Source organism: Phyllobates terribilis, unplaced genomic scaffold (assembly GCF_046119375.1).
Source record: "Phyllobates terribilis strain yellow unplaced genomic scaffold, ASM4611937v1 Scaffold_3__8_contigs__length_932513732, whole genome shotgun sequence".
Lineage (NCBI taxonomy): Eukaryota > Metazoa > Chordata > Amphibia > Anura > Dendrobatidae > Phyllobates > Phyllobates terribilis.
Genome location: NW_027362763.1, coordinates 164,138,136 through 164,155,908, shown reverse-complemented (window position 1 = coordinate 164,155,908; position 17,773 = coordinate 164,138,136). Strand labels below are relative to the sequence as shown.

The window sequence follows — 17,773 nt, the reverse complement described above, 5'->3', positions numbered from 1 at the left end:
TGTCTTCTGAGAAGTTTGTCAGCTTTTGGACACCTTTGAAGGTGTTTTCTATGTGTTTTTGTTTGCCTGCGATTGGTTTTAACGGTGTTCGACAGTGTTCTAAGGTGTTCGACGAACAGTTCCTCGAACATACCGGTGTTCGACGAACCGAACCCGAACACTACGGGGGTGGCTCAACACTAGTCACCGCCTGAAGAAGCAATAGGCGAAACATGCTTTGGAGTGCTTGGCAGGGGAGTGGGAAGTCGCCATTCAATAAGACTGCAGGTCTGGATTAGAGGTTTCATTCATCCTCAATAGTTTATTGGTTTAATGCTTTGGATTCATCTAGTTAGACTTCCCAGTGTTTAATTTCATTCTGACCTAATTGGCAATATGCTTTTTGATTTCACTTGATTATTGTTAGTGGTGTTATTTTATGTATATCAAATACAAAATGAATTTATTTTATTTGAATTATTTATTTATGCCCAATTTATAATCCATTTCGCACAATAGCACTGGCTTTATCTTTACATTTATGTAAATATAATTACCATTTTCATGATACATTGGTGACTTCTCGCTCCTTTTGCCAACCATACTTTTAATCAGGTCTTCGAGTTTTGTTGTATTTATTCTGTACTAATAAAATCTATTTTACAGGAGTATTTTGGATTTTTCTATCTTCAATTGGTGTGCTTTGGTAGATTTTTAATTTTGGTAATTTTTGATTCCCCCATCTTTGGATAGGTTTATACAAGTTCTACTTACCCCGGCTCGCTCCGGTTACTCTTCTGCTCAGCTGGTTTGATTCCAGTTACTGATCCATTACCCGCTGACTTTGTCCTTATCCTGACCTCTTGATACTGATCCGACTTTCTGACCATCCTCTGCCATACCACTCCACCGGCCAGCAGGCACTCCATCAACTCAACCCAGGGGCACCATGTGTCAGTTCAGGTCTCATATATGGATTAAAAGGTTGAAGGCCAGGGTTTCTCCTGGGACGAGCTAAACAAAGTGGCTAGTGCAAAGCCTGTCAACAGAAGCCCTTCTAGGTGCTGCGAGCCTTCCACTGATGGTGCTCTGTGACACATGAACACTAAATGCCACACACCAAAGTAATAAAATGACATCTACATCTATATATATATAATCGTCTTATCCCGTCTGTCTGTCTGTCTTTCTGTCTGTCTGTCCAGGAAATCCCGCGTCGCTCATTGGTCCGGCAGCGGCCAATCAGCGCCGCGGGATTTCTGAAAAAAGATGGCGGCCGTTAGCGGCTCATCTGCTGGGACGGAGCTCAGTGGCGATGCAGCCAGGAGATGACCGGCGCGAGGCGCTCATCTCTCGACCGCCGGCGACGCTGACCTCCTTGAGGCTAGGGTGTCAAGGGAGGATCGGGGAGCGGCGCTGCGGGGCGGGATACTTCTGCTGCGAGCGCCCGCTCATGTCCCGGGGTCTTGCAGCGGAAGTAGCCGCACAGGCAGCGGCACTGACCTCCATGCGGCTAGCGTGTGAAGGGAGGACCGGGGAGCGGCGCTGCGGGTCGGGATACTTCTGCTGCGAGCGCCCGCTCATGTCCCGGGGTCTTGCAGCGGAAGTAGCCGCACAGGCAGCGGCGCTCACATCCATGTGGCTAGGGTGTCAAGGGAGGACCGGGGAGCGGCGCTGCGGGTCGGGATACTTCTGCTGCGAGCGCCCGCTCATGTCCCGGGTTCTCGCAGCGGAAGTAGCCGCACAGGCAGCACCGCTCCCCGGTCCTCACCAATACGATTCCGCTCCCCGGTCCTCACCAATACTATTCGCTGATTGGTCGCGGCGAGAGATTGCGACCAATCACTGATCTTGGCCCAAAAGTTAAACACCGCTGTGCTGATTGGTCGCGGCCGCTGCACGCGACCAATCACCGATTTGGGCGCCACATTTAAATAGCGTCTGCGACCAATCAGCACAGCGGAGTTTAAATGTGTCTGCAAGATCGGTGATTGGTCGCGGCCGCTATTTAAATGTGGCGCCCAAATCGGTGATTGGTCGCGGGCAGCGTCCGTGACCAATCAGCACAGCAGTGTTTTAATGTTGCGCCAAGATCGGTGATTGGTCACCAATTTGGGCGCCACATTTAAATATCGGCCGCGACCAATCAGCGATTTTGAACACAAATGTCCGGACCTTAGTAACACCATGCGGCTACTGTTGGGAGATCAGCGGCTAGGGTGTCAAGGGAGGACCGGGGAGCGGCGCTGCGGGTCGGGATACTTCTGCTGCAAGCAGTTGTTCATGTCCCGGCTTCTCGCAGCGGAAGTAGCCGCATAGGCAGCGGCGCTCCCCGGTCCTCACCAATACGTTTCCGCTCCCCGATCCTCACCAATACTATTCGCTGATTGGTCAGGTCCGGAGACCGCGACCAATCAGTGATCTTGGAGCAAAATTTAAACACCGCTGTGCTGATTGGTCGCAGACGCCAGACGCGACCAATCAGCGAGATTGGCGCCAAATTTAAACAACGCTCTGCTGATTGTTCACGGCTGCCAGCCGCGACCAATTAGCAATTTTGGTGCCACATTTAAACAACGCTCTGCTGATTGGTCGCAGTGACCGGCTGCGACCAATCAGCGATATTGCCGCCAAATTTAAACACCGCTCTGCTGATTGGTCGCGGTTACCGGTGACGAATAATCAGCATTATTGGCGCCACATTTAAACACCGCTCTGCTAATTGGTCATGGCCGCGACAAATCACCATTATTGGCGCCAAATTTAAATACTGCTCTGCTGATTGGTCGCAACCGCCGGCCGCAAGCAATCAGCATTATTGGCGCCAAATTTAAACACCGCTCTGCTGATTGCGCCCGGTCGGCCGCATACATAATCTAGAATACCCGATGCGTTCGAATCGGGCCACCATCTAGTACTGTATATTCGCCCTGCTTTTTAGAACACTTATCTGTCATGAAAACTTAAAAATGGAGGGGATGGGGTCACAAAGAGTAGCCAACATTGGCTTATTGTTATGGACTGCATTACACCCGTTTTGCTGCATCTCCTCTGTATTTTCGACTCATTGGTGGCTCAGGCTGCTGCTCTTTTACTCGCCATGCTTTACACTGCAACCATATAATATCTCATGAAGCTGGGGACTCCTTTACAATAAGGAGAATATGGATTATAAACAAGCAGCTAAACACCTGATCTGAGAGTAGGCTTTCTAAGGATGGGGCTCAGGATGTCCCATCCAAGTCCAGCTTATCCATTTTACCTAAATCCTGAGTATTTACCCATGATAAAAACGGTGACCATCTGATACAGACAGAGCCTGGTCCTTACCTTCGGTACCGTTTGCGGACTGATGGGAGCGCTGTCTATTCGACTTCAATGCCATCTCTTTCTACATAAAGACACAACACACAGGTAGGTTACGGCTACATTTAGATTTCTCTTTGATTCATATTTCTTTCCTTTGTTCTTCTATTATTTGTCTTTTTCTGTTATTTCCTGCAGAATAGGTTGGTACTTAAAAAAGTTGGTTAATATTACATGAAACAACTACGGCGAAGGCAACTGAGATCAAACATAAAAAAGTGCTCTACGAACAAAAACAGTACAAAGAAAAAAGGAAGCAGTGAAATCTGATTGGATGTTTCGGGCAGAAGTTCCATACAGTTTACAGCGGATTTGGAAACCGAGAGCACCATGATGTAGGGGCAGAGACCAAGTTACAGTGGTGTGTCACTTACTGGGCTGTGTTTTGAGGTTTCAATACGACCAGTGTTTTATCAGCAGGAGATTATCACTACAGGACAACTAGCCTTGTGCCTCCTAGTCCAACCACTCCCCCAGCACTGATTAGCAGTATGTCACTATACTACAGTGGGTACCGAAAGACCCCTTTAAATTTTTCACTCTGTTTCATTGCAGCCATTTGGTAAATTCTAAAAAGTTAATTTTTTTTTCTCATTAAAGTGCACTCTGCATCCCATCTTGATGGAAAAAAAAACTGAAATGTAGAAATTTCTGCAAAGTTATTAAAAAAGAAAAACTGAAATATCACATGGTCATAAGTATTCAGACCCTTTGCTCAGACACTCATATTTAAGTCACATGTGGTCCTTTTCCTTGTGATCCTCCTTTAGATGGTTCTACTCCTTCATTGGAGTCCAGCTGTGTTTAATTAAACTGATAGGACTTGATTTGGAAAGGCACACACCTGTCTATATAAGACCTCACAGCTCACAGTGCATGTCAGACCAAATGAAAATCATGAGCTCAAAGGAACTGCCCAAGGAGCTCAGAGACAGAATTGTGGCAAGGCACAGATCTGGCCAAGGTTACAAAAGAATTTCTGCATTACTCAAGGTTCCTAAGAGCACAGTGGCCTCCATAATCCTTAAATGGAAGAAGTTTGGGACCACTAGAAGTCTTCCTAGACCTGGCAATCCAGCCAAAATGAGCAATCATGGGAGAAGAGCCTTGGCGAGAGAGGTAAAAGAAGAACCCCAAGATCACTGTGGCTGAGCTCCAGAGATGCAGCAGGGAGATGGGAGAAAGTTCCACAAAGTCAACTATCACTGCAGCCCTCCACCAGTCGGCCTTTATGGCAGAGTGGCCCGACGGAAGCCTCTCCTCAGTGCAAGACATATGAAAGCCTGCATAGAGTTTGCTCAAAAACACATGAAGGACTCCCAGACTATGAGAAATGAGATTCTATGGTCTGATGAGACGAAGATAGAACTTTTTGGTGATAATTCTAAGCGGTATGTGTGGAGAAAACCAGGCACTACTCATCACCTTCCCAATACAATCCCAACAGTGAAACATGGTGGTGGCAGCATCATGCTATGGGAGTGTTTTTCAACTGCAGGGACAGGAATACTGGATGTAATTGAAGGAAACATGAACGTGGCCAAGTACAGAGATTTACTGGATGAAAACCTCTTCCAGAGTGCTCTGGACCTCAGGCTTGGCTAAATTCACCTTCCGACAAGACAATGACCCTAAGCAGACAGCTAAAATAACAAAGGAGTGGCTTCAGAACAACTCTGACCATTCTTGACTGGCCCAGCCAGAGCCCTGACCCAAACCCAATTGAGCATCTCTGGAGAGACCTGAAAATGGCTGTCCACCAACGTTCACCATCCAACCTGACGGAACTGGAGAGGATCTGCAAGGAAGAATGGCAGAGGATCCCCAAATCCAGGTGTGAAAAACTTGTTGCATCATTCCCAAGAAGACTCATGGCTGTACTAGCTCAAAAGGGGGCTTCTACTCAATACTGAGCAAAGGGTCTGAATACTTATGACCATGTGATATTTCAGTTTTTCCTTTTTAATAAATTTGCAAAAATGTCTACATTTCTGTTTTTTTCAGCCAAGATGGGGTGCAGAGTGTACTTTAATGAGAAAAAAACTGAACTTTTTAGAATTTACCAAATGGCTGCAATGGAACAAAGAGTGAAAAATGTAAAGGGGTCTGAATACTTTCCGTACCCACTGTATGTACACAGAAAGCAGTGTGTGTGGTGGGATGATACACAGCTCAACAACTGAGCTATACAGCAGATACAACTGATTCTATCATTACTGCTGTACCCAATAAACTAAGTAACATCGCTGGAATTGGGGTCTCCATCCCTACCACCAATCAAAAGTCATGATATGTCAAAAGATTTCGGAAGGGAGTGTTACTCTTCTGCCATGTTCACACTATCAGTATTTGTAAGCCAAAATGAGAAGTGGAACAGTCAGAGGAAAAGTATAATAGAAACACGTCACCACTTCTGTATTTATCACCCACTCCTGGTTTCGCCTTACAAATACTGAGGAAAAATACCAAATACTGAATGTGTGAACAAGGTCTTCAGGTCCAAATATATAGGTGTAATAAATGTTAAATAAGAGACTATCCTGTCCACTGGAGGCCTAGAACATATAGTAAGACTATACACTAAAAGGCCACCACACACAAAGACTACCCTGTGTAATGGGGCCTCTAAATCTCCCCCTAACAGATGACCGATAGAAAACAGGATTGGGAACATTACATTATGTGATCTTTTTATTTTCAGGGGAGTTAGGTTGTCAACTGAGGGGGTTGGCAGCAGCTTACACCCCTTTTACCATTAAAAACACAGGCATGCTCATGTATGTGTCGTCAGCAGTGGCCGTTTGACACCTACTGAAGGTGGACACCTTAAAAAAGAGATTTATATGCAGAGCCCATGCAATTCCCTGGTCTGGCGAGGATTTGTTGGTGGTCTCTTTACTGGACATTAGTTTGTTAAACGTTCATTCATTGCTGCAGCCATAAAGCACACCATCACTGCAGCAGCCATAAAGCACACCTTCATTGCAGCAGCCATAAAGCACACACTCTGCTGCAGGATAACAATAAATGTAAATGTGCATTTCCAATGTGCTCGCTTAAAAAACAAAACAAAAAAACACATTATTTTCTAACATGTAATGTAACTAAAATTAAAAACATAACACATTCACTTGAAAGTGTAAGAGGCGGACAGACTCCGCTCTGTTATCTGTACAAATAACATGATTTTTGATCAGTGGCCAGAATCTCCATCACATGTCCTGTGTAAGAGATTGTACCAACCAGATTGTCTCAGATCACCTCCTTTGCAGGCGAGCTCCGCAGGGCACACGGCGAGTGCTGACAGGCGACAGCTTCAGATTGTGTAATGAGACATTTCCCACAGACGCTCGGCGAGTAGCAGTCACTCAGGAGATCTGGTCACAGAGGCAGCACACACTTGGGTGGATGAGCTAAAGCTAAGTGCATCTTAAAGAGACCCTGACACCTGGCTAGTAAATATGTGTATGCACCATAAAATAATATATTTCTGGAGCATATTATAATTCTGTGCTACACTGTTCTGTTCTGGGGTCTCTGCTGGCAGCATCAGACTGGCCCTAAGGAGGACGGGGATCTACCGGCAGTGTGACTGCTGCACCCTACTGACTGTTCATCACGGCTTATTCCTAGGATAGACAACCTGAGAGAGAGAGAGAGTGGTCCTGCTTATTAATAAGCCTAAGGCCATGTTCACACCTTCAGTATCTGGTCAGTATTTTACATCAGTATTTGTAAGCCAAAACCAGGAGTGGGTGATAAATACAGAAGTGGTGACGTGTTTCTATGATACTTTTCTTCTGACTGTTCCACTCCTAATTATGGCTTACACATACTGAGATAAAATACTGATCAAATACTGAAAGTGTGAACGTACCCCAACACTAACAGGCTGCAAAATGGCCAGCATTAGGGTATGTGCATAAAAGGTCTTTTAGAAACCAGCATAGTTTTTGAAGCAAAAGACTCTTCACAAAAATGTGGGCAGTGTTTTCCCTGAAATGTCTGTTCTGACGTCAGTTTGCTCGGCCTTTGAAGCACTTTGCCATTAGCGCTTTTTTAATGAATTCCATATTAGAACATAGTGTTGGCTTCCAGGGGAGCAGAGTAATGGTCAGGTCTTTTTTCTGCTGCTTCACGGATTTCAAAGCCTGAAGGTGTTCAAAGAATTTACAAAAGAAGGAACATAAGCACGGAAAATTATTTATGATATATTCAATCTTTTGTGATTTTTTAGCAATTTTTTTCCAGCAGGTACCAGGCAGAATCTGCCTGAAAAAGACATTGTGTGAACATACCCCTTAGGACAGGTATGTGTGAATGAGCCCTATCTGTGATCTTATACCTATTATATAGTCTATAGGGATGTTGACGTGTCCATGTTTTTTTGCAGACCTTGTGTCCGTACAAAGATCACGGCGATGGGTTTTTTTTTTTTTTTTTTTTTTAGTATCAGATGAAAAAGTGAAATATGAAGTATTTTGGATCACTGCGAACAACTGTATGATCAAAATGCCCTAAACAGGAATATAAAAGTTATTGAGGGAATCTCCATACGCCAAATCGGTTGAGTTGCTACCTGGTTTGGACCCGGCCCTTCCATGTATTACACGGACATCCATTCCTACGGCGGGCTTATAGTGTTACATATAAATGTACGGCCAGCCAAAGCTTCCTTCAGTGATCACCAGGGATCTCAGAGGCCAGACCAGTAGTGATCGATAGATTACTGATCCAGCTTTAATATGAAAATGGGCCATTTTTAATGAGACAAATCATTTATTATATGGGTAAGGACATGCAGGAATAAAACAATATCTATCCAGCATTCCTTCAATCCATCATATATTTCTGAAAAATCTGACAATCCATTGATGGAGCTTAAACGAGAGCCTTTCTCTTTTGCACGGTAAGATGCTGTTTTTTATTGGTACCATTTTGGGGTACAAACAACATGATTTTGGGGAGGTGCAGTGACAAAAACAGAAATTCTGGCACTTCAGTTTTTCTTTTTAATGGTGTTAACCTCATGGGTTTAGTACTTTTATAGACATGATACCAAATGTTCATTTTTTTTCAAAGCTTCATTTTTAGATTCATCTTTTCTAAATATTGTACTACTAAAATATGGCACTATACAGTAAAATTACCAACTGGGTTTCATAGGAGCGGCAAGATGGAGTCGACTTTGGCTGTTAGTAGACCCCCAGCTACCATGTTAACCCCACTGGCACCTGGATATTGCATCTCAAGGACGATGATGGGAGCCGGAGTAGTTGCACTTTGTAATTGTGCCATTTAAATACAGCTGTCAGATTAATAGTGGCATTTAAATGATTAATCAGCAGTGACTGGAGCCGGCTCTGGTCATTGCTGTTAGCAGCAGGTGCCGGCTGTATCACAGCTCCTAAGCCCGCTCTGTATGACCAAAGGACACGTACTTCAGTAGCTGCAAGGGATTGACAGCATGAAAGTTAAAACCATTAAACGAGGTTATACACTACTTTACCATTGATGACCTATCCTTATGATAGGTCATCAATGTCTGATCGGCTGGGGTCCGACACCCAGCACCCCCGCCAATCAGTTGTCATCGGTGTCCGTGCTCGAAAATACTCACTTGTGGAGCTGCTCTGCAGATCTGCAGTACCTGGCCGCAGCTACTACCAGAAAACGGAGCAGCTCCGCAAGTGAGTATCTCTGGGCGGCGGCGGCCGTCGGTAATAGTTGATCGGCGGGAGTGCCGGGTGTCGGACCCCGGCCGATCAGACATTGATGACCTATCCTAGCGATAGGTCATCAATGATAAAGTAGTGGACAACCTCTAATCGATCAAGCATGTAGCTCGCACCTTTCTTTGTTCTCTGATGACTTTTCTCCTGCTCATACTTTGTTCTTCGATTTCATATTTTTCAGTGAAAGAATCAAGAATGTCATAAAGTTCCTCAGCTTGTGCAGGGCGGGGAATTTCACCAAACAAGACCTCATATGCCCGGATGTCCTCTTGACAATAAAATCTGTAATAAATACTCAATTACCATCCTGCAGGTTACAAGACAATATTTTATATATTGCAAGGAAGCGGATGTGTGTGAAATCAATGAGAAGTATTAGGTTTACATTTTGGGGAGAATACGACATTTGATCGCTTGTGCGGGGTCTTTATTCTTTGAGGGGAAAAAATGACAAAAAACTATGCATGATGTGCACGGCTTTTGGGGCGTTCAGAGCTGCCAAAGACCAAAAGGAATAATACCTGGTGGAATCTGGAAGTCATTATCTGCCAATTATCCCTTTTGGCATCTGAAGTGTGGAAAAATAAAAAATGGGAAAGTTACCTATAGAACATGAACAAGCTGCTGTTGATGGATCCAGTCTCCTAAGCGACTCAAATTTCTTTGAGTGCAAAATGGAAGAAACTTTCACAGCGCTTTTAAGATTTACTGGCTCCTTTGCCAGCAGCTCTTTTTATTACCCAATAAACACAAGGCAAAGGCTGGAGCTACATGGCAATGCTGCTCATGACAGAGGCCGCACGGACAAAGATCGCCATGTATAACTGTTACGTCACAGCGCAACACAAGTGAATGGGGTCACATTGCACCACCTCGGGGGCCATGAAAAGTAAGCTGCAAAAAAATCCGACCCGGATGGATTTGTGACCTGTCATGGCCACCGTAAACTTTGGGTCACAATGTGCGACTCCATTTAATAGTGTTGCGCTACAATGTAGCAGCCAGACATGGCGATCTTTGGCTGCAAGACCTGCATCACGGCCAAAGTTACCTCAGCCTTAGGGTAAGGGCAGACGACGCGGCACTGATGCCGCCCAAACCCCACTGCCATTCGTTAAAAGTATTTTAATTAGTTGATTGAGTGTGTGATTTTGTAAGACGTCAGACGTTTCACCCATTTATACAAATTGTGTATTTTTATTTTTTTTACATGAAAAAGGGTGCGATATAGACTTTTACATATTTTTAATATCATTTTACAAGTTTTTTTTTTTTTTTTTTTTAACCGCTTTACTAGGGGACCTGATCAATTGTACAGCTCACTGTAATACTTCACCCCAGCATTCTCCTATTAATTGGAGAACTAACATGACAGTCATGGGGGTCGTTATTAGGCCTCCAGGTGCTAAGACCACAGGCACACAGGTGGCGCTCCCTGTCATCCAGCTATCCCTGACACACAGGTGGCGCTCCCTCTGTCATCCAGCTACCCCTGACACACAGGTGGCGCTGCCTCTGTCATCCAGCTACCCCTGACACACAGGTGGCGCTCCCTCTGTCATCCAGCTATCGCTGACACACAGGTGGCGCTCCCTCTGTCACCCAGCTACCCCTGACAGACAGGTGGCGCTCCCTCTGTCACCCAGCTACCCCTGACAGACAGGTGGCGCTCCCTCTGTCACCCAGCTACCCCTGACAGACAGGTGGCGCTCCCTCTGTCACCCAGCTACCCCTGACAGACAGGTGGTGCTCCCTCTGTCACCCTGCTTAATGCCGTGGTCGCTATTGACCTAAGCTGCCAGTGAGTCAGCTCAGATCTGCACAGCTGTAAGCAGGCGTCCGCTGTATACCACATGTTACTGCCGGAGGTAAAAGGAAAGAAGAGGTTTACTGTCCTACTGCAAGAAGCAAACCTGGGCCTCACTCATTATAAGGCCTGGGGGGCGGGGGAGGGGATTCCTGCAGTCAGATCCCCTCTGGTCAGGAAGCGATACAATGTGTTAAGAGACGTCATCACCGAAAAAAAGTCAGACTCTTTCACAAACCAAATACTGATGAAGCCCCAACTTACTTGCGATTGGTTTCTTTCCTTTCAATCAACCCAGACCCCTCCAGCGATATTCCTGCAAACAGTCCGCGTGACTTGCAGTAAGTGTAGACAGCCGCCGAGCTCCGGATTGCAACATCCCCCTCCAGATTCCTAGAAGAAGAGGAAGAGTTCAGTGGCTGATGCCGGGCGCTGGTATATACCGGCAAAGGGCAGCTCATGGCAAGAAGGTGATAAACGGAAGAAAAATGGCAAAAAACAAACAATCCCTAGTGTTCCGGTGTCTGAACCCTAGATGTAGGAGGAATTGGTACAATAGAAAAGGAGCGCGTGTTAATAGACGTAAGTGGAGAATGAAACGATTTGTGATTATTGATCGTGTTACGACAAATAAAATCAATTGGTTAGAGAACATGGTGTAAAAAGGGAAACGGCAGGTGCGGATCATGTAATGACTGTGCAGATAAAAATTGGCAGTCAGGCATATGGGTAATAAAATAAAATTGTATAGAATTTTGTTTCGCAAATTATAAACTATGTAACAAGTTGTCCTTGTGTGGCAGATAGGGGGTGCTACAGATCAATATCATCAGGGGTTCAGGGATAGGGTCACAGACGAAACTTCTCATGAATCATGTACATCAGGGTAATCCTGACGGTCTGAGATTCACAGGTATTATACTAGTGGAGATAAAGTACCTTTACCGCTATTGACCTGTAGATGCGGGATTAATCTGCAGGGTAAATGCTAAAGCTGGCCGGCACAGAGCAGGTCACCGGTCAGTGCACAGGGAGATCCTTTCCCTCTGTTTTCAGGGATGCCTTACATTATTCCTCCAGAGTCTGTTTCAGACAGTAGGGCCGAGATCTACTGATTATGTCTGTGTGAGACAGGGGCCGGCCGAGGTCAGTGTTTAGGGGCCGGCCGAGGTCAGTTATCCTCTAGGTCACCGATTCTACCGTCCACGGCTGCATTACGCTCAGTTACTTTTTGCAAACCTTGCCGCATGTAAGAGATCGTCCATTATCAGACTCATCTGTGCATGGAGGTAAGAAAGTGCTGAGCTGCAGGTTGTCACAGCCACAAACACATCCTCCAGTGTGAGCTCAGTAACAGGCTGGTGGCAGGTAGAGTTGCCCCCGAGTAAAGCTGCAGGGCAGGAAGACCATCAGCCCGACCCTCCCCCACTGACTCAGGGGACTGGGTAGCTAACCATTCACAGAGGACATCTCACCCATCTAGAGCAATGTCCTATTTGAAAGGAGTTCTGGCAAAGCCAGCAAGTCTCGCCACTGTGCTGACAGCAGCTGCCGCTCTTCCCGCCCTGCTACCTGATGAAGGCGTGTTGGCACCATCTTGGATTTCTCGGCCTGCACATTCCGCAGCCTCCAGTTGATTCTTGGCCGTGCCCCCAGCCATGTTCACACTACCAGAGAATGCAGGGGAACTTCAGATACAAGCAGAATAAGAAGACCAGAAAATCGCTATCATGGAGGCCTAGTGGAGACCCAGGCAGGCTAGTATACCCGAAGCTTTCAGTCTGTGTGACCTCTGACATGCCTGCTCAGTATATAGGGAGTGGCGGCTGTAACCACGACCCAGCACAGCATTACACCCAGCTGTCACCTTTTTGTCACTTAGCCAAGATCACACTATAAATTACTGATAAGTACATATTGTATAAAATATCATGAAAATATGCAACCTAGATGCAGTCACCCATTTAGATTGTAACAACATGTTGATAATGCTCCATGTTACTGCATTTGTGAGAAGGAATCATCCAGAAGAAAACCTCAGACAAAAAACGAAATAATTAATAGTACTGACTTACCAGTTTAGCACATATTTTTTACCTTTTTTTTTTTCTTTAAAAGCTCACAATTTATTTCACTTCTCCCATTTTCAGTATTTCATGCCCTTACCTCCCAAGAGGTCCAATAGCAACTGTGAAATTTCCTCCCAGAGTTAAGTTGCCGCCTTTGGCAAAAGCTTCGACTGCTCTTTTGTGGTTCAAAATAATAACTAAATCAGACACCTGTTTTTGTAAGGAAAAATAAAAAAGCAGGGACTTTAGTATTAGACAAAACTAAAATACTCTTCCAACAAGTTGAATGAATAAACAAGCAATGTCCATTTGGCATATCCAATCCGCAGGAAGGGTGACAACTTGCTGACTGGTTGGGAGAGGGGTGGGGAGTGAGAGTCACACGGTTGGGACCCACACCGATTGGCAGACGGGGCTGCCCGAAAAAGCTGAGTACAGCACCTGGCAGCCCCATAAGGAATGAATGGAGCAGGGGTTGAGGGTGCGCACTGCTAATCCACTCTAATAGGCATTGAAGTTCTCCTTTTTACCGAGAGGAGCGGGTCCCAGCAGTCGGACCCCCACCAATCAACAAGTATACACTCTTCCTACGGTTAGGTGATAAAGGGATTTTCTGATGAAAACAAGTCTTAACTTCCTGCATCAAGAAAGATTTCTAGTGTGTTACTTCAAGAAATGTTCCATCTATACACACACCTCATAAACGGAGGTATCCAGCAAAGACCAAGTGTGTACGTTTTCTTCCGGTTCTAGTCGAAGGATGCCATATACACACGTGGTCAAAATTGTTGGTACCCCTCGTTTAATGAAAGAAAAACCCACAATGGTCACAGAAATAACTTGAATCTGACAAAAGTAATAATAAATTAAAAATCTTTGAAAATGAACAAATGAAAGTCAGACATTGCTTTTCTGCTTCCACAGAATTTACAAAAAAAATAAACTCATGAAATCGGCCTGGACAGAAATGATGGTTCTTCTTAACTTAATATTTTGTTGAACAACCTTTTGAGGCAATCACTGCAATCAAACGATTCCTGTAACTGTCAATGAGACTTCTGCACCTCTCGACAGGTATTTTGGCCCACTCCTCATGAGCAAACTGTTCCAGTTGTCTCGTGTTTGAAGCTTGCATTTTCCAGAATGTTTCAGCTCTTTCCAAAGATGCTCAATAGGATTTAGGTCAGAGCTCATAGAAGGCCACTTCAGAATAGTCCAATGTTTTCCTCTTAGCCATTCTTGGGTGTTTTTAGCTGTGTTGTTTGGGTCATTATCCTGTTGCAGGACCCATGACCTGCGACTGAGACCAAGCTTTCTGACACTGGGCAGCACACTTCTCTCTAGAATCCCTTGATAGTCTTGAGATTTCATTGTACTATGCACAGATTCAAGACACCCTGTGCCAGATGCAGAAAAGCAGCCCCAGAACATAACAGCGCCTCCTCCATGTTTCACAGTAGGCACAGTGTTCTTTTCTTGATATGCTTAATTTTTCCATCTGTGAACATAGAGCTGATGTGCCTTGCCAAAAACTTCCATTTTTGTCTCATCTGTCCATAGGACATTCTCCCAGAAGCTTTGTGGCTTGTCAACATGTAGTTTGGCAAATTCTAGTCTGGCTTTTTTATGATTTTTTTTCAACAATGGTGTTCTCCTTGGTCGTCTCCCATGAAGTCCACTTTGGATCAAACAACGACGGATGGTGCGATCTGACAATGATGTTCCTTGAGCTTGAAGTTCACCTTTAATCTCTTTAGAACTTATCATGGGCTCTTTTGTTACCATTCGTATTATCCGTCTCTTTGATTTGTCATCAATTTTCCTCCTGCGAACATGTCCAGGGAGGTTGGCTACAGTCCCATGGATCTTAAATTCCATAATATGTGCAACTGTAGTCACAGGAACATCAAGCTGCTTGGAGATGGTCTTATAACCTTTACCTTTAACATGCTTGTCTATAATTTTCTTTCTAATCTCCTGAGACAACTCTTTCCTTTGCGTCCTCTGGTCCATGTTGAGTGTGGTACACACCATGTCACCAAACAGCACAGTGAGTATCTGTAGCCCTATATACAGGCCCACTGACTGATTACAAGATTGTAGACACCTGTGATGCTAATTAGTGGACACAACTTGATTCAACATGTCCCTTTTGTCACATTATTTTCAGGGGTACCATCATTTCTGTCCAGGCCCATTTCAGGAGTTTATTTTTTTTTTTTTAAATTCTGTGGAAGCAGAAAAGCAATGACTGACTTTCATTTGTTTATTTTCATAGATTTTTAATTTATTATTACTTTTGTCAGATTCAAGTTATTTCTGTGACCATTGTGGGTTTTTCTTTCATTAAACGAGGGGTACCAACAATTTTGACCACGTGTGTAATACTACATTGGCGGCTGCCCATAGTTTCCCCAAATGATTTCCTAAAAACAGGTGCCCTTCGCCTGTGGTTAGGGAAACTGGACCAATAAGGATCAGGGTTATAACAGTAAGACAACTTCACTCCGAAAAACGGTTGTCCAATTGCAACAGCGCCTCTAAAGATAAGCGGTCATCTCTCTGGATATACTGTATGTCTGTTGTAAACATTTGTATATGTCAAGAAATAACAGAACTCAGTAGTATAGTTCCTCTGTGGTTCCTCCCAGTAATTTATAAAATGACAACTGGGTGTTACGAGTTGGCGGTGTTCTTACACTGTGACATTGTCCAATCCTAGAATGTTAGAGTTGGAGGGGACCTCCAGGGTTATTGTGTCAAACCCCCTGCTCAATGCAGGATTCACTAAACTATCTCAGAAAGCTGTCTGTTCAGCCTCTGTTTGAAGACTTCCATTGTAGGAGAACTCACCACCTCTCGTGGATCAATGAATAGTTTCAGAAAGTAAAGACACCTATTGACAAGGAAAATGGTAGCACCTAGTTTTCAATTTACTGCCAAACAGGACCTCAAAAAAAGATGTTTTTTTTAAGTAAAAAGCATTGTTAGCCTATACCAAGGAGCTCCACCATACAACAGAACAAGTCTAAACTGTGATACCAGCCATAAAACTAGAACACAGAGACTAGCTCATGAATGGATGAATAATCTGCTCTTGCGGTTGTGACTAATAAAGTACCGCCATCAGCTTTATATATATTAAATATTGCATACAAGGTCCACAGCATACCGGTACTTTATTGCCTAGTTTCAAAAACAAAAAGGTAAGAGTTAACAAACAAAAAAAACCTTACAACTATTGATAACTTCTGATGTTCTAAAATAAGGGCTTTAAGTTTACAATGGTCAAAAGAAAATTATTTCTGAAAATACAGTACTTCTTAACTTTCCAGATGCATGGTGTAGTACTAAAATATTAACCTTTGTTGCAGAGATCCCCCACATTGCGGTGCTTAAGACATATTTTTTTATGTTACCAGAAGTATTTTTGCATGAAAATGACAAAAAAAAAAAAAAAAAAAAAAAAAAAAAAAAAAGGTACAACCGAAATCAGTCTGTAGTTAAGAATCGGCAGTGGGGGTAGGTGTGTGTGCTACTAATAACGAGTTTGAGAAAGCCAAACCATTATATATATAATTTTATATATATATATATATATATATATATATATATATATATATATATATATATATATATATATATATATATATATATATATATATATATATATATATTCATACACACAGTGATGTGAAAAACTGTTTGCCCCCTTCCTGATTTCTTATTCTTTTGCATGTTTTGTCTGAAACATAAGTGTGACAAACAAGTAAGCACAAAATGCAGTTTTTAGATAAAAGTCTTTATTATTAAAGGGAAAAAGAAATCCAAACCTACAGAGCCCTGTGTGAAAAAGTGACCCCCCCCCCTCCTTAAAACATCAATTAACTCTGGTTTATCATATCTTTGGGAAGCAGAGTTCAATTTCCCTAGCCGAACAGAGGCCTGATTACTGACACCTGCTCTCAATCAAGAAATCACTTAACCACTTCGCACCAGAGCCTGTTTTTGCCTTCGTGACCGGGCCAATTTTTTCAATTCTGACCACTGTCACTTTATGAAGTAATTACTCTGGAACGCTTCAACGTATTCCCCTGACTCGGAGACTGTTTTTTCGTGACATATTGTACTTCATGATAGTGGTAAAATTTCTTCGATATCACTTGCGTTTATTTGTGAAAAAATCGGAAATTTGGCGAAAATTTTGAAAATTTTGCAATTTTAAAAATTTGAATTTTCATGCCCTTAAATCAGAGAGATATATGTCACACAAAATAGTTAATAAATAACATTTCCCACATGTCTACTTTACATCAGCACAATTTTGGAACCAAAATTTTTCTTTGTTAGGGAGCTATAAGGGTTAAAAGTTGACCAGCGATTTCTCATTTGTCCAACAAAATTTACAAAAACATTTTTTTAGGGACCACATCTTATTTGAAGTCACTTTGAGGGGTCTTTATGACAGAAAATACCCAAAAGTGACACCATTCTAAAAACTGCACCCCTCAAGGTGCTCAAAACCACATTCAAGAACTTTATTAACCCTTCAGGTGCTTCACAGGAATTTTTGTAATGTGGAAGAAAAAAATTAACATTTAACTTTTTTCACAAAAATGTTACTTTAGACCCAATTTTTTTTATTTTCACAGGGGTAACAGGAAAAAATGGACCCCAAATTTTTTTGTGCAATTTTTCTTGAGCGTGCTGATACCCCATATGTGAGGGAAAACCACTGTTTGGGCGCACGGCAGGGTTCGGAAGGGAAGGAGCGCCATTAGACTTTTTGAATGTAAAATTTGTCTGAATAATTAGCA

The 17,773-nt window shown here is 43.5% G+C and overlaps 1 protein-coding gene across 2 annotated transcripts in view; it reads right to left on the bottom strand.

Moving 5' to 3' along the window:
- Positions 1 to 17,773, bottom strand: part of SH3YL1 (SH3 and SYLF domain containing 1) — a 117,646-nt gene that overhangs the window by 40,121 nt on the left and 59,752 nt on the right. For both annotated transcript variants that reach the window (XM_073674237.1, XM_073674238.1), the window contains exons 5-8: positions 13,054 to 13,166; positions 11,152 to 11,280; positions 9,197 to 9,362; positions 3,310 to 3,370 (exon numbers count right to left, since the gene is read on the bottom strand). In XM_073674237.1, the coding sequence (XP_073530338.1) occupies positions 3,310 to 3,370; positions 9,197 to 9,362; positions 11,152 to 11,280; positions 13,054 to 13,166 (469 nt within the window). The remainder of the gene's footprint in view (positions 1 to 3,309; positions 3,371 to 9,196; positions 9,363 to 11,151; positions 11,281 to 13,053; positions 13,167 to 17,773) is intronic.